Source organism: Echinops telfairi, unplaced genomic scaffold, assembly GCF_000313985.2.
Source record: "Echinops telfairi isolate 266 unplaced genomic scaffold, ASM31398v2 ScPeMD7_1;HRSCAF=3_0, whole genome shotgun sequence".
Classification (NCBI taxonomy): domain Eukaryota; kingdom Metazoa; phylum Chordata; class Mammalia; order Afrosoricida; family Tenrecidae; genus Echinops; species Echinops telfairi.
The window spans coordinates 87,754,224-87,781,380 of record NW_022103896.1 but is presented as its reverse complement, the minus strand read 5'-3'; the positions used below and the strand labels follow the sequence as shown (position 1 = coordinate 87,781,380).

At 39.5% G+C, this 27,157-nt stretch overlaps 1 protein-coding gene across 1 annotated transcript in view; it reads left to right on the top strand.

Moving 5' to 3' along the window:
- TOX (thymocyte selection associated high mobility group box) overlaps nt 1–27,157 on the top strand; it is a 245,773-nt gene that overhangs the window by 5,790 nt on the left and 212,826 nt on the right. The window contains exon 2 of the mRNA XM_004697577.2: nt 14,931–15,173. Coding sequence (XP_004697634.1) covers nt 14,931–15,173 — 243 coding nt within the window. The remainder of the gene's footprint in view (nt 1–14,930; nt 15,174–27,157) is intronic.

The following is a 27,157-nucleotide window of genomic DNA, read 5'->3' as shown; positions in this document are numbered from 1 at the left end:
GTCGGCTTAATTGGCTGCAGACCGGTATATTTTCTTGACATTTATTTGCCTCTTGGTTTAGTTCCACTTCAAATGAGTTTTGTCCCTCAGCTTTTATTATTCTTATCGTTAGTTGAGTTCGGCTATTCTAGTTACAGATGATCACTTTTATGAAAAATATGAATCCCACCAAATTGTAATAGACCGTACACGTCAAACTGAAATTCGTTTGAGCAGCCTAAGGTTGTTTTATCTCAGTTTCTTGAGTAGACCTATTTGAGGAGCATTTTTAAAACATGAACACATGTAGCGCACACCAGCTACTGATTGCCAGTCCTCGTCCTTGACACTAATGAGGCTGCTGACAGGTCAAATGCTGTGTATCATAAACATTTGCAAGCTGCGAGATTAGTGAATGTAAGTCTATTTTAAAATTTTACGCTATAAGTGCTTGTTGTTCAGAGTGTACAAGTTTTGTTACAGTTCTCTAGTACTATATTTTTTTCCAACATGAGGGAAATCCATTCCAGTGATAAAAGTTACTGAAATATCAGATTTGTGGTAAAAGCAGATTCTGAGAAGGCGGGGCCCTATGTGGAGTATCATTGGCTCCACAGGCAGCTGTCAGGTGGGAGATACTAAGACAGGTGAGCCATAGGACGAGATGCTGCCCTGGAGTACAGCACCCGACTGGGTTTCCAGTTATTATTTCCAAGATTTTCATTTTCTGAACTGAACAGCTATGAAAAAACTAAAATGATTTTTCCTGTTAACTTTCTCAGTGCCAGAAAGCAGGCCGCACAAAACGTCCTGGCTAATACAATAAATCAGTCACTAAAGAAGGGCAGAGACTAGGCAGGGTGTGCTGTACTTTCCCATATAACAAGCACACAGATGCATGAGAAACTAACACGCAAGGCGATTGCCTAGTCTGAGGAAAAACTACATATCACCCCTGTTATCTGTGTACAAATCTAGTATTAAGTTAAGGCTAGTAATATCTGACATTAGCTGGTGATGTCAGCTATGTTTTCAGAACTCTTAGAGGATGCGCCACACAAATGCTCCATTTACGATATTTCAGTGGGTCAAGGAGAAGTAACTGTGCCCATTTTTAATGTCAGAGCACTGATCCTTGGAGTCAGGGGTTTTCCATCCACCCCATATTTTGTGAGACCTCTTTCTTCATGTCCTCCTGGCCACACCAGGACGCCCTTTACAAAGTGTGAAGTTTCCCTTCGTAGTTTCGGTTCCTCGGTTTGGAGCACACCTAGCTGAACTTCCCAGAAGCTCGAAGAGACGTGTGGTTTTATCTTTCTCCGCATCCATGTTTCCCTCTCTCTCTGGTTGCTCTGCAGCGGAGTGTTCATTCTGTTCACAGTGTGGATGCAGACGTCTACAACAACCGCCCTAATGCTTTACAGTGATGGGTGGCTGTCTTGGAAAATTGGTTTCTTTTATCCAGCACTGTAATTCCTTCCATCCCCTGTTCCTGTGTCATTGCTAGTTTTGCTGTGTTTCTCCCATTTTCTTTTGATCCAGATGTTTTTTGCACCCTGACCTTCCGCCTTTTTTTCACTCTCCAAAGGTAAATAAAATACAGGAGTTCTTTCTGTAGAAGGGTTCTTGCCCTTCCACCCTCTTCCCCAGGAATCAACTTCTGGGCATGTAATGTTTTAGGGACATTAACTTGTCTTCATGAAACTGATTGAACTGCCACATTTACTCAACATTTTATATCTCCCATACCCCTATCTTCAATTCTTCTTCAACCAAAGTTCTAGGAAGGACTTGGGAAGTGAGATGGTCCATAATATTTATGGATCCACTTTTGACTTCTTCTGGTAAGCAGTGTAAGAATTGGTATAGCATATCAGACTGTGGTGAATAGACAGGAGCTTCTCCCTTCCTTTCCCTAACCTTGATGATTGAGAAGCCAACCAAAGGACACAGGCCATCCGTTTACCAATAACCCAAGGTTAACCCAGCATACTTATGAAAGAAATGGAGTTCATATACTCAGCATTTATTGAATTCTACACAATAGACAAAAATGAAAAGAATGGACATAAATACACTTAATGCATATTTTTTTAAATTTATGTATGAAATAAGCAAATCAAATTTACCTAAATGTCGAGAATATTATAAAATTTAAAGTTACACATGTTTGAAGATATTATGTTAAAGCCCAATTCACTGAATTCAGTTATTAAATGTAAGACTTCTCTGTACTGATGCTGTGGGTTTCACCTAATTGAGACAAGATCTACAATACAAGCATGGCATTGACCCTTTCTGATCCTGCTTTTCTTCATCTACAGACTGATGTGAATTAACTGCTCAGCTCATTGCCCTGCAGGCCTTGAATCCTCCAAGTCTATTAATCTCAACCTCAAGGTTCAAAATCTGGTCCCAAGAGGAGACAATGTCAGAAATTCTCCAGGGCAGCATTAGTCTAATAGGCAGTATGCACACAGACTTTTAAGAATGATACGTTTTACCCTTGTAGTGTAGTGGTTACAGATTGGACTGATAACTGCAAGGTCAGCTGTTTGAAACCACCAGCCAGCTCCTCGGGAGGAAGAGGAGACTTTCTATTCCCGTAAAGAGTTACAGTCTTGGAAACTCAATGGAGCATTTCTATCCTGTCCTACAGGTTCCCTATGAGTCAGCATCGAGTCAATGGCAGTGAGTTTTTACCTTATAGGAGTCTGTAGGTGGTACAAATGGTTAAACACTCAACAGTTAACTGAAAGGTTGGCAATGTGAACCTACCCAGACATGCCTAGAAAGCTCTACTCTACACAAGTACAGTCACCGTGAGTAGAGACTGACTTAACTGCACCGATCCTTTTTCCCCCCCTGGTTTGCCTTATGCACCAAATGTAGGACAGAGCACAATCGGGCCGAGTACCTCAAAGGTCGATTTCATGTAGGAAACAAGTCTTTTCCCAGAACTCAAATTGGGGCTTGAAAACATGTCCTTGATGCTACCTTTACGTGCTGCTGCTAGAACATCCGAATCGATTCCCTCCCTTGATGACTTTATGGGCCTCCCCAATCATTTATTGCTCCTCTGTAGATAACAGGGCCAGGTTTGCTTTTTTTTTCTTTCTTTTTTTTTTCAGGGCCAGATTTTCAAGCGCTGTTTTCAGGTTAGATCTTGGAATAACAATTTTCTGATCAATCCATCTTTTAATTACAGTCTGATATTACTTAGTGTGACCCCTGGGTGTATACTGTTTTTTATTGGGAATTTAAGTTTTCATTTCTCTCTTCAAATTAATCTCCTTTATAATAATAGCTGTGTTTTATAATTTTTTGTATCTCTTATAACACTTAGCAGGGTGCCTTACACATGATAGAGACTCAGCACCTACTTGTACAATGATTGAGGCATTCATTGCCGTGCAACATAGGTTACAGCAAGTAGTGAACACAAATGAACAGTTTGCTCTCCACTGCATTTGATATCTATTTTGATATTGAAAATCTGCATTTTGATATCTGTTGCTTGAAAACTTCGTACATTGTGTGTTTTTAAATGAAGATGGTTTACTGATATTGTCTAACATTTGAAGAAAGTATTAAAATGTTTGCAAGATCACTGCACGAGCACATCAGTGGCGCTGTTGGACAATTCTTGCTGAGTGGTAAGATGATTTCTGTAACAGACTGCAGATTTCCACTGTCATCGAGTTTCAAGCTATCGAGCATTGTTCATGCAGGGACAAAAGGATCGGAAAAGTACCTACCTCTGAGGTCTCTCCAAAAGAAACTGGAAATAGTGCTGATGCTACTAAACTCTTTGGGGAGAAATCACACCATTACATACTTGTACATATAATATCATAACCTCTGAAAATGAGCAAAGGAAGTTTATGATTTTTCTATTGAACTCTTGGGTTTATTTTGCTTTTGCTTCACCAGGAATGTTCAGTAATAGAAGGTCTAAACATTGACATTGCCCTATTTTTAACATTCAGGAATTACATTACAAATGAAAGATAAGTCATTCTGTATATGTATGATGGCAGCACTATTTATTTATGTTTCAAATAAAAAAGTATATGGGAAACATATTTCACAATGATATCACTATAGCCATATTTTTAGTGTTTGCATGATTGCATGATCTATCACATAATTTAAATATATATACCAGATTGTCTCTATTGAATTCTTCTGAATTATGGGACTACTTGTCACTAAAGATTGAGTGCTCTATGTAATGACTGCAATATGTGGACAGAGAGCTACAAATATATTGTCCCCTTGGTGGAAGAACTATACTTTCAAAAGAGGAAAAAAGTCAAAATCTAAAAGGAATGTCCTTATTGGTTTCCAGTTAGCGTATATGAACACCCTGTTCACGACAGTACAGAAGCAGAATTCTTTTCAGTCAAAGGACATGCCAACCTCAATGATGTCCTTCTTCTAGATGTACTAAAACATAATTAAATTTTTTTAAATGAAAGATTATAGCCAGAGAAAATATGCATTATAGGAAGAGAAAAATAATATAGACAGAAGACTCGGGTCATGACTGATAAAGAATGTGAGGGTAATATGAAACAGGCAAGGAAGATAAGAGCTTCCAGAAACCTGGTGAGCATGTCCTTGGCATACTGACATGATGGTTGGTAGGGAGAGGGGAGTGGACATGGGTAGACACAGTACATTGACTTTGGCTAAGTGGCTAATGCAGGCATCCAAATGTGATCAAATCAAAACAAGTTGGAAAGACTTGATGATCTCTTTCCCAGGGTCCTCCCTGGAATGATGGGGGTACAAGATAGTATATAGGGGATTGTAGGGGTTTTTTGTTGCACACTTGAGCCAAACCAAACCAAACTCACTGCAGTAGAGTCCATTTCCAGTCACGATGACACTATGGGACAGAGTAGAATTGTCCCATTTGACTTTCTGAGTCTTTCAGTCTTTCCAGTCATGGACAGCCTTCTATGTCCACCTACGGGGAGTACCTTGTTGGATTGAACCACTGATCCTGTGATTAGCAGCTCAGTGTACAGCCCACCATGCCACGAGGTTAATCGAGGTCAGAAATGCTCTTGTCTTGTCGATCAGTGTTATGCGACCAGCTTTCAGAAACCAGCTACCTTGGTTGCAGCCCTATCAAAGGCATCCCCTGATGGTGTAGGGTTGGCACTGTGTACAGTAGTCATTATTATCTGGGCTTCTCAACAAACATGGCTCATCCACTCTTCCTCACTGTATTTTTTGTCCTTTCATTTTAAAAATGTAGTTTCATACCGTTAAAAGGAACTATGAAACCCTTAATGGGAAACAACTAAATGCTTACATTATATAGGAATGGAGTTGTGCACTGCTTCTATTATAAGTTCTAGTCAAAGGCTACTGTGCTAAAATTCCTTTGTAACCATATTATAAGGAGAAAATCCAAGTACCACATGGTCTATAGTTGCTTGTTTTCCAGGATATGGCAAATATAAATCTATTTAACAATTATCCTATCTGTGTTAAGCTGGGTTTTTTAAGAGAAGCAAAACCAATGACATTCATGTATGTTTAAGAAAGAAATTTATATCAAGAAAGAGTTTTAGATCAAAAATCGACCCAGCTCAGTCCAATGAAATTATGGGTCAGACACTACATGGACTCTCAGACTCCCACAGCTGCCAGCAGATGAACCAGGAAGGTGAACCAGGAAGCTGGGAGATCACAGACAAAACCAACAGAAATGCGGCAGGGTAGCACAGCTCCCAGGGTGGGCAGGCTACACTGGCTGCCAACCCCAGGTTCAGGCTTGCAATCCTGGTAAACAAGAAGTTGATGGGCAAGAGAAATCTCAACTCTACTCAGTGTCTCTTATACAAAGGCCACACCCCCAAGGGCCCATCACCAGGCTAAAACCTGATTCAGAGTTAGACTCCACCCCTTACCTCCACACAGATACCATCAAGTTGACATAACTTCTAAGCTTTGCACTGACTTTGCTGAACTTTCCATTATTATTAAATAATTCTAGTATAATTCAGCTTTAACATATATTTCAAATCCCTATTGGAACCCCATGAGGTAGCTAAAATAACCCTCATTTCACAGATATTAAACCTGAAATTCACCATGAATAAAATCTTTCCTCATCACTCAAAAGTACTTCAAAGAGCTTGAAGATAAATCCTACCAAGTTATTGCCTAAAGCTCAATTCTTTCAAACACTCTCTGTAACCTGCCCCCATCAGCCACTGAAGGAGTCATTAGCAACACTCTGAGTCAGTGCAAACTCTATCTTCCTTTCATCATCAAAAGAGACAGAACTCCATAATATTCAAGGTTTATAAGGTTTTAAGTAAATTACTTGAAATCATTTCTGAATCTATTAGTTAGACTCAAACTGGTCTCTTGGGGATGATAATTTTGAAATTACCACCTTAATGCATCCAACATTCTTCTTGGGCCCTTGAAAAATGTTTGTTTTCCAGAATTAACCAAGCCTCCTTTTAGCTCACCCACTCTAACCACGCTCCCTGGACACAGCGCAGTACACAGTGTGTCTCATAGCAGAAGAGAAGAGTCACATGGCACAGCCCAGTGCCAGCAATACAGCGAGGCTCTCCTATGTCTGTGAGCAACTGAAGATCGCACAGAATAGAGTTAACTGTGCATGCTGTGAATGAAGAATTTAGTTTGGATCCTGTAGACTGACTATGATTTAGTCCAGATCATTTTGTATGCTTTTTGTTTCCTTCTTACCTCTAGCTAATAAGATGAAACACCAAGGCAAAATAAAATATCTTAATAATAATTTTATACAACTGCCTCTACATCTCCTTTTCGATGTGTGTAGGAGGATATCGTGCGTTTTTGCTTTTGTTGGGAGGAGCTCAGGCTTCTGGGAGGATACTGATCGCTACCCTGGAAGAGAATACCATGTTCTTAATTCCATACTTCTCTCTGAACCTCAGAAAAGATGGGAGTGACTCCCGATGCCTCCAAATATTGGCTAAAGACGTTCCTTCTTGCAGTTTCTTGGAGATATTAAAGGATCCTGTTCAGGAATAAATGATACTTAGTCACGAAAGTTGGAGAATGAAAGACTGTTTAAGTTCCGATCTCATTAAAAATGTAAGGAAAATAAGTAAGTCCAATCAGAAATGGAACTCAAATCACGGACCAGTGCAGCAGGTCTGCTGTTTCAAGGGATGGGCAGGCTTAAGCCTCTTCTCAGTACCCAGTCATTGGTCTTATCGCCACTGTCCTTGCTTCGATGATCAGAGTACCCTAAGCCTTCCCTCTCTCCCACTGGCCTCACGAGGACTTTGCTGTGATTGTGCACTGCTGAATGCACTGTCATCCAGGCTTGACTGTATTTCTTTTTCTTTTTTAGTAAGTCATTTTACTGGGGACTCTTACAGCTCTTATCACTATTCATCCATCCATCATTTGCCAAGCACATTTGTATATATGTTTCCATCATCTTTTTCAAAGCACTTTCTTTCTATTTGAGCCCTTGATATCAGCTCATTTTTCCCTCCCTTTCCCACCCTCCCTTCCTCATGAACCCTTGATAAATTATAAATTATTATAAGTTTCATAAGTCACGCCGTCTGCTGTCTCCCTTCACCCGTTTTTCTGTTGTTCAGTTGTTATATGTCGATCATTGTGGTCGATTCCCCCTTTCGCCCCCCACCTTCCCCTTACCCTCCTGGTATCTCTACTCTCATTATTGGTCCTGAGGGGTTTATCTGTCCTGGATTCCCTATGTTTCAGGCTCTTATCTATAGCAGTGTACATGTTCTGATCTAGTCTGATCTAGTTCTGATCTAGTTCTGATCTGACCCCATCACACTGGGGCAAAACAGTAAGGGCGTGCAACAGAACAGCAAGAGGAGCAAAGCAATGAAGTCCCCAGGGAATACCAAAAATAGACTTTGGGGGCAGAGTGTGGCACCCCATCACACTTGACTGGAAAACACTCCCAAAGGTCATTAAACAGACCTGGAACTATTTATAGGCTTTTCCTTTTTTGTCATTGGCTTTCTTTTTGTTTGTTTTGTCTTTCTTTGTTGTTTTGGTGTGACTTTGCCTTGTTTTTGCACTTGTTATTGTCCCTGTGTGGCTATCTAGATAAATAGGTGGGATAAACAATTCAGAGGAGAAACAACAGGACTGGCATTAGCGGGTGGGGGTGGGGGGCAGGAGAGAGGGGTTAGGGGGAGAAAGGAAGGGGGTGTCAACCAACCCAGAAACAAGAGAAAAACAAGTGAACTAAAATCAATGGAGAGAATGGTGCCTAGTGGGGTTGATCAAGGGCAACGTAACCACCAGGAATTACTAAAACCCAAATGAAGGCCAAACATGACAGTGGGACAAGATGAAGTAAAAAGAAATAGAGGAAAGAACTAGGAAGCAAAGGACATTTATAGGGGTCTAAATACAGGCATGTACATATGTAAATATATTTATATGTAATGATAGGGAAATGAATCTGTGTACTTATATTTATATGTTAACTATTAAAGTAGCTGATGGACATTGGGCCTTGACTCAAGTACTCCCTCAATGCAAGACACCTTGTTCTAATAATCCAACATTCTGTGATGCTCCCCCTCCTGACACAATCGCTAAAGTCAAAATGGGTGCATAAGCAAGTGTGGTGAAGAAAGCTGATAGTGCCCGGCTATCAAAAGATACAGCATCTGGGGTCTTAAAGGCTTTAAGCTAAACAAGCAGCCATCTAGCTGAGAAGCAACAAAGCCCACATGGAAGAAGCACACCAGCCTGTGTGATTACGAGGTGTCTATGGGATCAGATATCTGGCATCAAAGACCCAGAACAAAAAATCATATTAATGTGAATGAGGGGGTGTGCGAAGTGGAGACCCAAAGCCCATCTGTAGACATTTGGAGATCTCCTTTCAGAAGGATCACAAGGAAGAGATGTGCCAGTCAGGGTGCAGTATAGCACCGATGAAACATACAACTTTCCTCAAGTTCTTTAATGCTCTCCACACACACACACACACACACACACACACACACACACACACACTATCATGGCCTCAATTCTGCCTTGACTGTATTTCTTGTGAAGAGGATGACACTTACGTTGTCTTTATGTAGAGCTCTGGCTGCCTCAGTTCATAGTTGATATTCTACCCACAGCGTCTACAGTATTTGAGAGCCAGAAGGCCACAGATGTTCCTTCCCTAATCCTCTCGGATGTGCTCTATCACAATGGGATGCTAAATGCAAACAACTTCAGGGGGAGAACAGGAGCCACAGACGACACCTAAGTTCTCTTCCTCAACCATGGTCTGGTTTCACAAGCCTTCCGCCTCTAAGAAAATATTATCAGTTTTCTGATATACTTTAAGATTAATAAAATGTATTTCATTAATGAAATGTATTGGGAATACAAAGTATTTATTCAAGCATATGGGTGAACAATGGTATATTCACAATCTTCATGTTTTTACAGTCCTTGTAATATTTGTACATTTATTCATTTCACGAATCGAGTTTTTCTTCATTCAAGAAAAACATTGAACCCTAATTATAACCTGGCAAATTCTTGGAGAATAAGAAAGGAAAATATGAATGATATCCTACTGTAATCAACACCAGAGAAACCTTGGCGGCGTAGTGACGATGTGTTGGGTTGGAAGGTCAGCTACTCGGTGGGAGAAAACGGAGGCTTCCCCCTCCTGTGGAGAGTTCCATTCTTGGAAACCCACACGGGCAGTTCTACCCTGCCCTGCCCTGCTAAGGTCACCGTGAGTCCGAGTAGACTGCATGGCAGTGAATGTTTTTGAGCAAGATAGATAAAAACCCTGAAAATTTTCTACAATACAAAATATACTAATGTCAAGTTTTTGTTTTGTTTTTCCCTATTTAAGTTTGAAAAAGCAAAATAAGGCTATCCTGTCATAGAAACCAATGTTGAGGAATTAGCTAATATATTTCCACATTTTCAAAAATGAATAATTAAGAGTTTTTGTATTGGAGTTTTTGTAAGTTCCAGTTCATGTTGACTTTCGCACAGTACTATGCTGTTACATAGCATTACTACAGTAGAGCAGACTCGTGGCAAATAATCATGTGATCTCTAATGTAAAGAACGAAAGCTACTCAAGAGCCTTATTTTGTGAAAATTCTAGATCCACATAACTTTTTGTCTGGGTAAATTGTGGGATCTGTGGTTTGGTATATAATTGCATCTATTAAATAGCAATAATGTGTAATTACATGAAAATAAACCTTGTAGCTTAATTTGTAGTGCAATTGTTATCACTGAATGTAAAGTGATACTAATTAAACTTTCGCTTAAAACATCGTATTTTAAGATTTAACTACTGAAAATACTCTGGAATATTAAGTAGAACACAGATAGAATACCCTTGAGTATTTAATGACATAAAATTAAAATTATATTGCTCTCATCCTTGAATATGATTTGTGCCTTCCTCAAGAAAACATCCAGCCAAAATAAGTTCAAACATGTTTCTGCAATCAAGAGATGGCTACAGACAAGGTCTCTCAGCAATGTACTTATCTCAGACTTGTTTGGTACCGTCAAAAAAATCCCGGCAGATCAGGCACTACTGAGGCCATCTGCTGGGCCAGTTAAATTCAAGGTAGAATGGCCAGTTTTCTATCAAGGTCATAATGATTGTTTTGGGGGACTTGAGAGGGGTAATCTTGATAGATTTTCTCAAAAGACAGGAATGACCACGAGGGCTCAGTATAAAGAAGTTTTAAGAAAATTGAAAATTTCCTTGGCAAGGAAAAGACCAGGAAAATTGATAGAGGTTTCTTTTACCTTCTCTCTCTCTTTTCCATCACGACAGTGCTCTTGCTCATTCTTCATATATGCAGATAGTCCAACAAACATTGCATGGGGCGACCTCACCTCATCCACCCCACATCCTTAATGTTGCGAAAACAAAGAACCGTGAAAAGGAACGCAATTTGAGTCCCTTCGAGGTGGTATACCATTTTGAGGGGGTATAAATTAAAGGGTGCAGAATGCTTCTAGGACGGGTTCTAGAGATGCAAACAATGACTTCAGAAATGTATACAACTAGATAGAGGAGAAGTCAAGAAACAAAAGCATCTCATTTTTATCTTTTTGTTTAATAAAAATTTCTAAGATTTTGCAGCAATACTGTCTAATTTACTTTCACATATCAGTAAGTTCTGCATTTGCAATGCTGACAGATTATGACCTGCAGTGCTTACATAGTTAGACATTTGACTTTAAACTATGTGATTGTATGATGTGAAGATTCTATCAAGAAGACTGCTAAAAAAAGTTTAAAGGAACTAAACTTGACTTGTGGATACCCTGGCTGAAGGAGGAAGAGTTTTTCCATAGGGGCAATTGGGCTCATTTTAATGGTGGTGGAACAGTTTGGAGAGGGATATCAGAGGTTACACAACATGAAGAGTAGAATAAATGGCACTGAATTATACATGTAGAAGTTGTCGAATGGGAGAATGTTTTGTTCTGTATATTTTTCCACAATTGAAACAAATAATTACACAAATAGCAAGGAGTACAAGGAAGAAGAAAATGTTCTAAATTTGATTATGATAGTGGTGTGCAGCTCTTCTTGATATGATTGGACTACTGAATTGTATGCTATGTGGATGAAGTACCAATAAAACTGTTTTTAAAAAACACTTGATTTTAGTCGGATAGATATTGGGGTAAAACTCAGTGCAGGTAAAGACTTCCCAGTGAAACTAATATGAAAAGACATCAAAAGTTTATGAGAAAGAAGGAACGGAAACATCCTCCTATTTATTTTTTTTACATAGTCTCATTGGCATGTAGTTCACATATACAATGTAATCATTCACTTATACTAAGGAGAGTTGTTAGATCATCACCACAATCAATTTCAAAACATTTTCTTCTCGTACTCGTTGTTAGTTCTCGATTTCCCCCATTGCCTCCTACCATGTTCTAAGGTAAGTATCATTCCAGTTACTCTGTCTGTAGATCTATCTAGCTTGGATTTCATACACAGAAAATCATACAAAACACAAACAGGAATAAAACTAACAATAATGATTAGACAAAACATAGAAAAACAATCAAAAAGAACGTAGAAAATATTAAAACTCAAAACAACTTTAAAATGGGTGAAAAGATTAGGTAGGTACTGTAGTTTGACCTGGCTACCTCTCCCATGATGCACTTCACAATGTTCTCTTTCTGATAGCAGTCCTGGGCACATCCTTTGACTGTGGTCAGAGAGGAAGCACCTGAAACAATCCATGTAGGGACCCTTCAATGGGTGTAAGCTCCCACTGTCAGCTTTGCCTTCTAAAAATTGGTGGATGTTCTCAATTTAAGCTCTGATAACATTCCTGCCTTTGGATTTGAATTTTATCATGTCCAATAATTCTTGGATCACACAGACTGGTGTACTTCTTCCATGTGGATGGAAGCTTGTTTTAAATGGCTTGTTTTAGAATAAGTCTTTAAGATCCCAGATGCTATTCTTTCTGATAGCTGGCCACCGTCTGGTTTCTTCACCACACTTTGCACCCATATCTTCCATGATCTCTTCATGAGGGTGAACATCAAGCAGGGCCATGTCTTAAGAACTATTATTCTGAGAGTGGGGCTAGAATTAAGTGTGAGCCCAAATCCATTCATATATCTAAGGTTTATATGTGATCTGGTTCACTTTAGCAGTAGTTCATTTTATGATAGAGAACATTGTAAATCATCCCCCTATCTTCTACTTACTATTTGATAAAACCTTAAAATATCCTGTGGCTAAAAAGCAGCTGGTTGTGGATCATTTTGTGTCATCAGACTAGTAAAAATAATACTAGTCAAATTACTTATGATCATATCACAGCAATAAAAATATTTTTCTTATGTTCATGTCTCATATGTGCTGAGTTGATGGTTCATCAGCTTGGTGATTTTAGGCAAGTAATCTAACTTCTGAGCCTCATTGTTCCCATCAGGTACTTAGACGTGGTAATAGGTACACAAATCATTAGTATAAAGATTAAATAAAGACAATATATGCAAAGGAATTAATACTGAGCTTTATGTAAAATAGACACGAATGAAAGTTCTTCTCCTGCCTCCTACTTTCCATTAGCTTACCCATAGTTTCCCAAATGTAGTTGCCCCACTGCCCCCTTTGCAGAAAAAAAGAAAATTGCTCAGAATCCCTCTGGCTATTAATACCTTTTGTACTATAGCCCATAATCCAGGACAAAGAATAGATAGCTGCTTTTGCAGCCCATAGAGAACCACAGAGAACAGTATCTCCCACTTTGGAAGACACTGGCTTAGATCATTTGAAGAAAAGATCTGAAATAAATTAGAAAAGTGAGAATTTACTCTAACTTATAATTATAACAGAGTCCTTATATAACTAAGAGATAGTTACAGTCTACAGGAAAATTTGATAATATATGATAGAATTTTTAGGACTGGTAAAAGATTTTTTTTTTTTTTTTGTTGAACTTAGATATATAGGGGGGTGAAAAGTTCTCTGGAGAGGAATCAAACGTTCGCTACATTTATCCCCAAACTTTAACTCACGCATGCCTTCACATGACCAGGTCTAAATTCCAGATGTTTAAAGTAGCTCTTCATTTAATCTTGTCTTCTGACAGCTCTTAAACAACATATAAAATTTGTTCAACATTTAGCAAGTACTTGAAGATTTTCTTTTTGTTAGACAAACAGACACCATCTGGAAATAATACCACCAGTATCTCGGATGCTGAAGCAGGAAGCTAATTTGCTGAAATACCAATGAATACCTTACACTACCTTTTTTGGCTCCTATTCTGCTTATTTCAAATCTTGCACACTTCAGTAGGCACTGTGCAGTTAGACAAGGGGATCCTTGTGACCCGTGTAGCCAATCACAGTGAAAACTGCTTTAATTTGAAAGATGCATTTGCAAGAATTATCTGGACCAAAATTGGTTCCTCTCCTATTTTGATACGTGCTCAAAAAGCAGCTGCTAAATATCACTATCCATGGATATTAGTGAATAGCAATGTTTTATTATTCATTTTTCCTTATATTTCTCAAAGTTTACCCCATTCCTGTTTTAAACAGGAAATTCTTCATATAATATTCCTTCCTACCCCTCTTATTTTATCTAACACTACTTTCTAAAAGAAAAAAAAGGCCCAGATATATTAATAATGAGTTTTTGCTGATTTCACTTTTATTTCTGAATCAGTCTTATTATGATAATTTTGTTATTGTTTTGCCTTTCAAAGTTGAGTAGACTGAATTTAAATGACTGCTATATTACTTTTCAGCTATTAAGAGAAAATCAAATAGCAATGTTAATAATCATAAATCAAGAAAACAATCCAGACTTTTATTTTGATGATATGGCCTTAGGGATAAAAATAACTTTTTGTGACTTTTTTTTCATATAGTATACTTCCTGTGAAACTATGCAGCAATGCAATATAATTTCTTTTATTATGAATTATTTTTCATTTGAAAGAGATGAATGTTTAAGTTTTCAAAAGTCAAAAGCCATTGCCTAGAGCTTCTGGAATGCATTTTATTACAGTCCATGAGCTGAGCAATGTCTTTGTAAGATATTTAATTGAACATTAATTTTATACATTGCCTTCTTGCCCACAATTACTATTGAGAAGCCATTCAATTAGATTAAAACTCTGGAAAATTTTAAGAGACCTTTGAGATTGATTTGAGTTCAACTTCTTGGAAAAAGAAAACTGTCTTATGGACGCCCACTTTACACAAAAAGCCGATATGCTTTTGAGGCCATTTGCTTATGTGTATCAGAGGGAAACTTCAGCAGGATCCTAGGAATGTTGGAAATGTCTTTAATGCTGCTGAGGGCACTGTCTGAAGGGCTCGTGTGTATTCCCCAGGATGATGAAAGACATGGCAACGGGAATTTGCAGCAATATCTTCCTTGTCTTTTGCAGCCTTACCCTGGTCCAAGCCTGGAGAGCGAAGACTTCAACATCCCACCCATTACTCCTCCTTCCCTCCCTGACCACTCCCTGGTGCACACGAATGAAGTTGGCTCTGGCTACCACTCTCTGTGCCACCCGGCGAACCACAATGGCCTATTACCGTTTCTCCCACAAAACATGGACCTCCCCGAAATCACCGTCTCCAATATGCTGGGACCAGAGGGATCACTGCTCTCAAACTCCATTTCTGTGGTAAGGATCCACATACTGATTGGTGGTGGGGCAGGCTGAGCAACGTTGGTTGACTACAAGGAGATTTAAGTGCTGTAATAACTGTGTTCTACGTTACGGAACATGTTCTTGATAAATCTTAGAAAATCAAAAAGCAGTTTCAGAGTCAGTTAATTATTTTTGATCAATCATATTATGCATGACACCTAAAGCATTACATATATTGACACTGAATGTACTAACTTTCCGGCGTTGAGATGAAAATGTTGTTAAGAAAATCTCTCTCAAAAAAAAAAAGAAAGAAAATCTCTCTCTTACCCTGTGTGGAACTTTGACACAAATAAGGTCACTATATTTTCTGAATAAGAACTGCTGTTCAACTTGATTTCTCATTTTCCTCTCTCAAGTTGCATATTTTTATATAAGAAATCAGTCCTCGTTTTTGTTTTGGATCGGAGAATTATTATTGATTGATATGTAATTATTTATAGTTGGGCTGATCAAAATTTATCTCCATTAAAGTGTTTGCACGTGTGGGACCCGTTGTCATGCTGAATCTTTAATACTCTAAGATTTAGCAGTAATGTGTTGCACCAGGAAACTAGTAAAAATTCGAATTCTAGATCCTCTCCTCTGAATCCAGTTGTTCTATATTTTAATAAGTACTCCATTTACTGGCCTTTTGTTAAAACTGTCTGATTTTATATCATCAAATATTTCTATATCTTAACCAGTGTGTGTCTGTGTGTGTGGGTGGGGGGGGGAGTATCTTGGGGGGCGGGAGCTGCACCTGGCCAATGGCAGAGCCTTTTGCTAGGTAATAAACCCTCCTCTCAGGTTAAGATTGACTTTCAACTAAGTCCTTTTCCAGTCACGTACTAACCTGTCTAACTATGCTCTCAGTTTTGTAAGTTACTGAACAGTGGTTCATGTGCACAATGCTTGACTTGATTAATTTAACATGCTCGTGTTATTTCTGCTAGAAATTTGTTTTAAAGCATTTCATATGAACGCTTCTTGAAATCATATGGAGGTGTCTGTCTAACTTGAGTGATTTCAGAAGAAGGTGAATCAAAAACATACGAGGCAGGAGGGGGGCTGAAAATGGAAAGAAACCTCTCGTTTCTTTGAAGGACAAAGACCCTGAGCCAATGCAGATTCTCATCAGTCGGGGCAGCTGTCTAGGCAGCTTGCAGCAGTAGAAGAACCTTTCTTATTTCCCACTGGCGTACGTTTCTAGATTTGCCCCAAGTGTGTTATCTGTGACTTCCTAAGGGTTTTAGTGTGTCATTGTGTGCCATCACGTCAATTCCAGCTAATTGTGGCACTGAATCGGACAGCGTAGAACTGCCCCCATAATTTGTCAGCTTTATACGATCAGACAGCCAAGTCTGCCTTCCACGGAGCCACTGGTGTATTGGAATCACTGATCTTCCACGGAGCAGCTGGGTGGTTAATCATGTGCCACAGGGGTTCCTGTTGCATTTTTTCATAAATGTGTCAACAGTGTGATTTTGAATAATTTTGTTTTGGTGCGCTCACAGCTTACCCCAAATTTCTGTAAAGGCAATGAGAGAAAGGGACACTAAACATTAAGAGTGAGTCCTCCGTAAGTCTGACGTCCTTCCAATCAGGGCTTGAGGACGCAAGATGCTCCCAGAGTGCTTGCACATAGCAAGTCGCTTTTGTGACGCGCAGAAATAACGGGACAGCAGACCAGAACAGGTTCTGGTCCATTTTGGAGTCAGGCCTCCTTCGGACTTCAAACAACTCTGTCACTCAGAGACATAACTATTCTGTGTGTACCCCACTTTACTACTGTAGAAGAGGGACCCAACGGGGCATACTTCCTCTCCAACCCATCCCGCCAGGCTGATTTAGTTACGTAGACGGATCGTTTCTGCCACACATGCTCCCACTTAGTTCCACAGCCGAAGCACTTCGAGCTTCCTCTTTGGACACCCTAAAGCCTGCATGACGTGGAGCATGATGCCAATTTACACCACCTTATCATCGCATGAAGGGGATGTCCAAACACCTTGGCACCCGCCCAGAAAAGTACCTCTTTAAACTGCTGACGAAAGTCAGCCCTCCGTGGGTCCTTGCGGAGGTCTCGTGCTGCCAGTCCCTTGAGGTCGATGTCAAGACGGAGAGCTGAAGGCTCCCAGCTCAGTTCACATTCCTGTCAGCAGCATCGACTTACCCACATTTCTTCTTCGGCCACTTTCCACTGAGATCAAGGTCAAAAACACACTTTGGAGACGCGTTTTTTGCCTCTGCAGGGTATTTCTCTGGGAACTTGTAATAGCTTATGCGGGCATAAGGAAGACAAAACACTTTTTCGGCCCAAGCGAAAATAGTGACACTCGAAGACACATCGTTGGCAAAGGGAATCTAGCAGGTGCTGTTCACAGGATGGTGATCACGTTACTGCTCCACCCACCCTTTGTAGGTGGGTGTCTGACTTGCCTGCTTATAGCACTGGTCCGATACTACTTGCTGGTGAGAATTCAAACAGTCCAGCAGCAGCTGGTTGAATGTTCTGTCCTGATGGAGCTATCATCCAATGTGGGCTGTCTGAGGACAGTGCTCAAACTCGCTGCCCCATAGTGACCCCATAGGACAGAGTAGAACTGCCCCTGTGGGTGTCTGAGAGTTAGCTCTCTGTGGGAGTAGCAAGCCCTGTCTTTCTCTGGAGGAACAGCTGGCTGGTGGTTTGGAACTGCTGACCTGGCAGCATGCCACCCAATGTGTAACCATTCCCTACACCACCAGGGCTCCCCTGATAGCAGTAGCCACTGTGTATTGAGCACTTTCAGTATGTCTAGTATAATAACTGAAGCACTACAATTTTAATTTACTCAGTTCACATGTAAGTAGCCACAAATAGAACAAGTCTAGCTAATGCTGTTGAGTCTGACCTCCACATTTATATTAAATTCATTTCTTCAAAATCCGTGTTGTCTTGTAGAAAGCAAATTTCGAGATAAAATGTATTGAAGGGATCCTGTTTTAAAACATGCACCCCTGACTGGAGTTTGAGGTACTATAAAGTTACAATAGAAATCTAATGAAGTGGGAAAAGCAGGAGATCTCTTCTGTCTACTAATTACTTTGAGAAAGAACAGTTTCCTCGGTCCTTATTTGGAGCAGTTGTCTAACTAGATGCCACTGGTCACTGTGTCCATTTGGAGTGCTTGCTGTTATCTAAATGTTTGCTAAGGCTAAGAGGAATCATAGGACCTGGCCATCGCCCTTCATGAGTGTATGAATTCTGAGAAGACATGGGTAAGAAGCAATTGGAGGCAAAGATAAATGCTAAGCTTATTTATACTGAGCAGGATCCCGGTAGGACTTGCAAGTTGAAAAAAATTACTGTGAACTGGTTTGCGTTGTACATACAACCTCGTGGAAATGGGGGCCTACAGTTCAGGGCTTGAAATAGGGGTTGAAAAGAAGAGGTGTGTGGGAGCACATTAGAACATCTGCTTGGAGATATTAAGTTGCCAACGTTGACTCAAGGATTTGAAAAAACATCCAAGGAATTTGGGCTCAGGATGACGGATACTACAAAATCACTGGTGGTTTTTATCCAAGACAAAAGCAGTATGAAAACAGTGTTGTGAGAAACTTCTCCTATTTGTAATACGCTAAAGGGATAGCAGTTGTAAAACGAAACAAAAACTCGGGTTGGGGAACACCTTCGGAGCCTGATGCCATGATTGGGGAACGAGGGGTGAGGAGCAACACCTGGAGAGTGACAGTGAGGACAGGGAGACGTCATTGAGCTCCTTTTCACGTCAGCCCCAAATAATGTGCATTTAAGAATGAATGCCTATGTATTTCATGTTTAGAAGGCGCCAAGATATTATTTTCTTTGATAGAGACTCTGAGCATAAGATTTGTTCATCATTGTAAGCATGTCAAATGTTTTCAATGCGCTTTTCTGTGAAAACATGTTAAAACTCTCTCCTCGAGGCTTTGTGCATGTCAAATACAATCGCAGAACTGCACATCTGAACTAGTTTGCCTGTTGTTGAAGTCTGCTTATAAACAGAACAATTTAAGTCATCACTGCTTATGTCCCCACACCAAACAAGCCTGTTGCCATCAAGTCAGTACCAACTCGTGTGACCCCCATCTGTCACAAAGCAGGAATTGCTTCGGGGCTTTTTTTGCTGATATGTTTACAGAAAAGGATCTCCAGACTGTTTCTTCATGGCGTCGTTGAGTGGATTTGAAGCCCCAACCTCTAGGTTAGCAGACTGCTGTCAATTCCAATTTATAGTGATCCTATAAGATACAGTAGAACTGTTCTGTTGGGTTTCCAAACTATAAATCTCTACTGCAACTGACAGCCTCATCTTTTGTCCTTGGAGCAGTTGGTGAACTAGAACTACTGACCTGTGGTTAGCAGCCTATTGCTTAACCCACTGCACTACCAGATCTCCTGATTTATAAGTAGCATCACTTATCTTCATTGTATTTTCTCAAAGCCCTTCAATGTTATTAAAGCTGTTGTTAACATTGTACTCAAATCTTTGGGTTAGTATTTCACATCCTGGAATTTCAATGCATTAGAAAGGTGAAAATAATTTGTCACAATTAGATCTCGTATATACTTTAGATGTTACTGTAATGTCTGATATATTTGCATCATGACATATAGGCACGATGTTATGTAAGTGATTATAAACAATTACAGTATTTACTGAGATTTTATTGTTAAGTTAAATATTATTGTATCTTCCGCTGTTTCCTATCCCCACTGGAAATATTGGTACTCTTTCGCTGTGTAGGTCTCTTCCCAATGCCTGTTGTTATTCGGTGCCATCGAGTTGATTCCAACTCATAGTGACACTGTGTCAACAGAACAAACCCCGCTCGGTTCTGCACCACCCTTAGCAAGTGCTCTGATGTTTGAGCCCCTTGTTGTAGACACTGTGCCAGCTGAGCTTGTCCAGGTTCTTCCTCTTGCTCACTGCCCCGCTAGTGGTAATATGTCCAACGTGCATGCGATGAAGTCTCGCCATCCTTATTTCTATGGAACATTCTGGCCCCGTGCAGATATCAAATACCGTTAGAATTAAATTCTTTGTATGTAATTAAAAATTATTATCGTGATTCTGTAAACATCTGCAGCTCTAGTGGGTTTCCCTCCATTTCTCTGTTAACACTTTTCCCTTTTTCCTCATCTCGTGGGTGAATAAAATGAAAAACTCAGGTAAATAAATAGCAAGAAAATCAATACTCATAGTATTTCTTAAGTGCCTGCAGTGGACCAGTTCTATGCTACTTGTACTCAGTATTATTTATTATCCACTCAAATCTTGGCTCTGCTACTTACCAAACTTGTATAGCCACCTCCAGGTTGAGGCACGATTGTCTCCGTGTACCTGTAGAAATGCGGAGGTTCGGAGTTGGACCTTGTCAGCGGCTCAGCTGGTCAATGAAGAACAGGGATAATTATAGACTTCACCTCATGGAGTTAAAGGACCACTTACACATTGCTTAGACCAGTTCCCTGGTAGAGAAGAGGTTCATTGCTTGACTGTAACCAAATGATCAGTAGTGAGAACCCAGCAGTCGCTGTGGCAGTCTACTCTTCTAAGGCTTTGCAACCTTGGAAATGCTGCGGGGCTGTTCCATTCTGTCTTGCAGAGCCACTCGAAGTCAGAAGTAACTCCACAGCAGGGGATATTTGGGCTTTGACCCAGGCCTACATATTTTCCAATTACTGTTGCATACCAACGTATGTGTCAAAGTAGAATGGTGTTCTATAGGATTTTCCATGGCTAATTTTCTTCTAAGATACCTCTGGGCAGATTTAAATGCCCAACCTTTCAGTTAGCAGCCAGGCATGTTAGCCATTGGACTGATTCCCCTGCCTACAAATAGGATTATATAAATATTTGTTAAATAAAAACAAAACACCCGAAAAAAGTATGATTTGTTGAGTGAGAGGCTTTACAAAAGATTTATACATATATAATCTATCATTTTCTTTACCTCTGTGACAAAAAGATAGCAATAGGCCTGATATTAAGCAAAGAAATCTTTTCCTTTTATGGAATGTATCTTATTTACCACAGTGATTGCATCATTATCTTTGAGCCAGACTATCTCAGTTCAAATTTTCACTCTGTGACTTACAGGCCATATGACCTTGAGCAACGCCTACAGAGCCTTTCTGTGCCTACATTTCCTTACTTGTAAAAGAGGTCCAATGATGCTGTGAGCATCATAAGAGTTCTTGTCTTTAAGGTAGTGACTGTGATACAATAGGTGCTAGTCCATGAGGATTTTTTCTGACGATGAGCCATTGAGGTAGGATAATCGGGTTGCCATCTGAAGTGTACCACACACACATATACAGAGGCTTCTTTACATCAAAACTCCCACTTCTTTTCTTTTGGGCATATTCTTGCATGTGCTATTTTCAGTCAGGATTCTTGTAAAAAGCTGGGTTCCTGGTACTTTTTAGAAGATTCCATTTTCCTGAAGTATTTATTTCTCAGGACAAGCAATAAAACCATGTAGAGTTTTTTTAAATCATTTTATTGGGGGCCCGTACAACTCATATCACAATTCATATATACATCAGTTGTGTCAAGCACATTTGTACATTCGTTGCCCTCATTCCACTTGGGCTCTTGTAATCAGCTCCTCATTTTTCACTTTTTTCCCCTCCTTCCCCACTTCCACCTCCCTCATGAACCCTTGATAATTTATAAATTATTACTATTTATATCTTACACTGCCCGATGTCTCCCTTCACCCACTTCACTCTTGTCCGTCCCCCAAGGAGGAGGTTATATGTAGATCCCTGTAACCGGTTCCCCCTTTCTACTTCACCTTCTCTCCACTCTCCCTGTATCACCACTCTCACCACTGGTCCTGAAGGGATCATCTGTCCTGAATTCCCTGTGTTTCCACTTCCTATATGCACCACTGTACATCCTCTGGTCTAACCAGGTTTGTAAGGTATAATTGGGATCATGATAGTGGGGGGGTGGGTGGAAGCATTTAAGAACTAGAGGAAAGTTATATGTTTCATCAATGCTATACTGCATCCTGAGTGACTCATCTCCCCACAACCCTTCAGTAAAGGGATGTCCAATTGCCTACAGATAGGCATTGGGTCCCCACACCACACTCCCCCCTCTTTCACAATGATATGATTTTTTGTTCCTTGGTGCTTGATACCTGCATATACATATGTAAATATATTTATATGATGATGGGGAAATAGTTCTATGTGCTTATATTTATAGGTTTAGTAGTAAGGTAGCAGATTGACATTGGTCCTCCACTCACGTACTCCCTCGATACAAGAACATTTTGCTCCACTAAAGGGACATACCAGGATACCCACTTTCCCGACACAATTACTGAAGACAAAGGGGGTGCATAAGCAAATGTGGTGAAGAAAGCTGATGGTGCCCAGCTATCAAAAAGATATAGCGTCTGGGGTCTTAAAGGCTTGAAGGTAAACAAGCGGCCATCTAGCTCAGAAGCAACAAAGCCCACATGGAAGAAGCCTGTGTGATCAGTGTAGAATTTTTTAAAATATCTACTGTTGATTAACTTCCAAGTAGTTCTCATTCTCTAGATCCATCTATTCGTGTAAGAATTCTTTTTTTTTTTTTTTTAACATTCCCCTCAGTTATTTTGAAAGTGGGTAATTGGTTAGCCTCTGCTTATGGGAGATTGGCGTCTGGTTAGCAGAGCACTGGTCTGTGAGTCCAGAAAGGCTGGCCCCACGTTGGACAAACTTGGTAACCATGGCAAAATTCCTGCACTATCTGTAAGCCAATGTGATGAGTCCCAAATGGAGTTCCTTGGAGATACCAGACTACAGGAATCAGGGCAGCTTTTCTCTTATTTGTTTCACTTGTTCACATTTCATGAAAAATTTAATTTGAATAAAGGTTTCTGCCCCCAGAAGATAATAAATCACACATTTGGTTGATCTCTACGGTTCTTCACAGGACTAGCATCCTGTGATTCATACTTCCTGGACCAAGGCACTGATACAGATTTCATCACAAATTTATTACTTTTCTAATATTTTCCTGAGAATTGCATCGGTATTATCAAAGTCTTATCTGTCCGGCAAAGTATAATTACAACAGATACTTTCTTTTTAGTAGAACATGTTAATCCATTAAGCTTTGTGGGAAAGAAGGGTGCTTTCATGTTGTTAGAAAGACACGACAGTAGTTACCCCTCATCCATGAGGGTAATGTTCCATGGCCCCTAGTGAATACTTGAAATTACAAAGAGTACTGAGCTCCATAGGTAGTATGTTTTTACCTGTCTGTACAGTTTTGTGATAGTTTAGCTTATCAATCAGAAGCAGTTTGAAAGTAACTATAATACTTAGTAATATAGAACAATGATAAATAAAACTGGCGAACCTTGAACACAAGCTCTGCAATATCACAACAGTTCACTTCATAACCTGGACAGCCACTAAGGGACCGACGGAGGTGCTAGAGGGAAGGATGGTGTATGGCCTGGGGTGAATGGACAGGGTGACTACTCAAGAGTAGCATGCAATTTAAAACTTCTAAATTGTTGATTTCTGGAATTTTCCATTTGAGATTTTGGACCCAGATTGATTGTGGGTAACAAACCATGGAAAGTGAAGACAAGGGGGAAATACTGTCCAAATTGAATTTGGGAGGAAAATGTAGTAAGAAGATGCCCGTGTTAACTATTCATGGCATATGAGAAAACCTTTGACGAAATCCATTTCAAAATGAAATCGATGCCCTTCTTCTTTTTTCCTGCGCTGGTGCATCCACTACTATCTTTAATTGTGGCTTGTTGGAAGCAAAAATGCAACCCTATAGAATATCATCCAAGCAATGTCCTTAGCACATATGTGGTGATTGCTTGTCCTTTGTACAGTCAATAGAAGCTTTTCCCTACAAAGAAAAAACATGCAAAGTTTTAGGATGGCCTTGCACAAAGGATTCTTTAGGAACAGATTTTTGTAGAATGTGTTTCCTAATGACACATTATAAGAAATTTGCGATGAAAAGCAACAAAAGATATTTCAATTTCTTTGAATACTTCTAATTTCAAATTCTGTAGTTTAAAGTGGAAAAAGGTGTTTAAAAAAAGACGCCAGGAAATTGGGGGGTTTATTTCGCAAATGCCTTACTTTTGCCAGCAACAAAAGCAAGCATAATGTATATACCACATTTATTGTCATTTTTAGCATTGAGTCAAGACACACTTTACATTCAAAGGTCATTGTACAACTGTTTTGAAAACCATCACTTTGATAGGTACTGAGCAGGACACAGAGAAATGAAGCAGGCGTATTTCTTTAGGTCTATGGGTGAGTGCTATACATCAAAAATTCAGATGTTATTAGAGCAGCATGAATTTCTAATATGTTGCCATTAGGACCACTGGCATATTAAATAATGTGGCTTTCAAGGCCAAGCAGAAAATGTGATTACAGACAATTTGATTGCTATTTTTAAAATGAGTATTTTCAAAATCTGGAGCTATTTTATTGCATGTAATGCATAAAGTGTGTAACAGTGGACTGAAGCTAAAGCACTTTCAGGACACAATGGAGCTGATGATCTCAGCCCCATTTAGGTTTGGGATAATAGCATTAGTTTCAAATGGAATGGATGTTATAGTGGCTTGTTACTTTCTTTAAAAAAAGAAAAAATATTTCGCTTACTTTGACAGAAGAAAAAGATACAGAATAATTTATTTAACATTAAGTCACAATTCATCAAATGCTTAGCAGTTACAGCCTAGTCCCCACCTACCCACCCCCAAATGATTCTTTCTTTGAGTATTGTAGCACATGAGAGCAATGTAGTGCTGTAGGGCTGGGAAGAAATGGATTGGTTTTCTTATTCTTATTTTTGACTGTTTATAACAAAAGCATATGATTTGTGTTTGTATTTATTTTTGTTTGTTTGTTTTACAGACTCTTAAGAAGACCCAAAGTAAATATTTGTTAATTTATTAAGGTCTACTTAAGCCCTGTCTGTGCTCCAAACAGACTACTTTGAATATGGTTTTAACAAGTAGGTCAATGGGTTTAATATATTAGCGATTCAGGCCTATCTTACAGTGCTATGATAAAATATTATTTTAAACTAGATTTCTATGTAATAATAGTGTTCAGAAAAAGAGCTAATATAAAAATATCACTTTCCTCTAATATGCCAAGTAATCAAATCCAAGATATTTCATACACAGGAATTGTTGGCCACTTTTTTCCACTGTAGAATTCATAGAAATGTGTGTCTTGCCTATGCATGGAAAAGGTTTAAAATGCTATAAAATCAGTTATACAAATACAATGCTGTAAGCACACTGGGAGTTATTCAATTCAGTCTCTTAACTCCAGGCAGATGTAAACCTGAGCAATTTAAGATATGTGGTTTTTCTATCTGAGCCAAGATTCCACAATTTTCCTTGGTAGTCTGTTTGTGTTTAATTAACCTTGTAACATTAAGTTAAATAGCAGTAAGGGATTTAGAGTCCTTCCAGGAAGTTCCTTATTAAGATTAACCCAAAATCTCTTACTGCAATTGAAGTCTGCTTTGTTGCTTAAGATATCTAAATGCAAAGTTGATTTCAAGTATTTGACATTTATTAAGCCAACTGTGCCATTTTTAACCTGGTCCAAAGAATCCCAATTCCCTTAACTCTTTATTAAAGGTCATATTTTCAAACTTTTTATCAAATAACTTCCATTTCTTAACCATGTTGACCAAAATAGGGTACAAGATTTTTCAAAGTACTTGAGATTATAATTTATTTCTTATATTTCTCCAGTTCTGTTCCACTCACATAATGATCATGCCTTTAATTGTATTGTTCTTTTTCTTTGAGACAATCCTAACTCTGGCAACCTCTTGTGTGGAGCTTGTTTGGCCCGTCTTCTGAAGAATCACCTCTACATGGGTTGAAACCATGCAACTTGTGGTTGGTTAGTAGTTGAGCGTTTAACAGTTTATGCACCCAGAGACCTCAGGTTCCTTAATGACATCATTGAATTGGTGATGGATTTCATTTCTGGTCCATAGACTAGCACTGGGGTGGATCTTCTACTGCATTGGTACCCAGCCAGCAGTTCTCCATATTGTGTAAGTCCCCGGACATAAAGATTCCCACAAGTCATGGGAGGGTGAAGAAGAAACAAACAGCTATTGCAAACGGTTTTCGGTATGGAAATCACTTACCAGGAGGACAGTAAGCTTGAGCTTCCTTGTCATGGTCCTGCCCCTCTACGTTTACTGCTTGTTTATCCTCTCATTCTGCCTCTTGGGCTCTTTGCTCAAAAGAGGATCTTGACATCCTGAAAGCATATTTAGTTTTGTTATCAAGACCTTCAGACACAATTTATTGATGGCAATATTATGACAGCACACAGGATCTAGTAGAACTCCTTAGCTATCTGGTTGAGTGGCTGAATGAATGGCTGCATTTGTCCACCAGGAAGCCCTTGATATTTTGGCCCAGGAAGGCACAAAATTATTTTTGCTTCTTCTATTGACAGTGCTTTACAATCTTCTAAAATGATACAAATATCTTCCCAATTGTTTTTAAAAAGCATATACTATGCAAAAAAAATAAAATGGCAAATGCAAGCAAATGAGAGTATGGGCCATTTAGTTGGATGTACATCAGTTCAACCCATTCACAGGAAGGAAAGACAATCTGGCACAGGAAGGAGTGTTTGACTTACAGACTAAAGCAGTAAGTAAAACGTCACAGAATCAAAGGGTTGAACAAGACATTAAGGAAACACAAAATTATCTAAGCCAGTAGAACTTACTCTCCAGACTTTGGGAAAAAGTCAGCTTTGACCCGCTGGCAAAGAGTCACACAGATCTGGCAACCAAGGCGACTAACCAGATGAGATCAATATGGGAAAGGGGGTCGGAGGGAGAGCTTGATATAAATAAGTGCCGCAGTAGGCATTAACACAAGCTTCTCCCTTCTCTTTCCTCATCCCA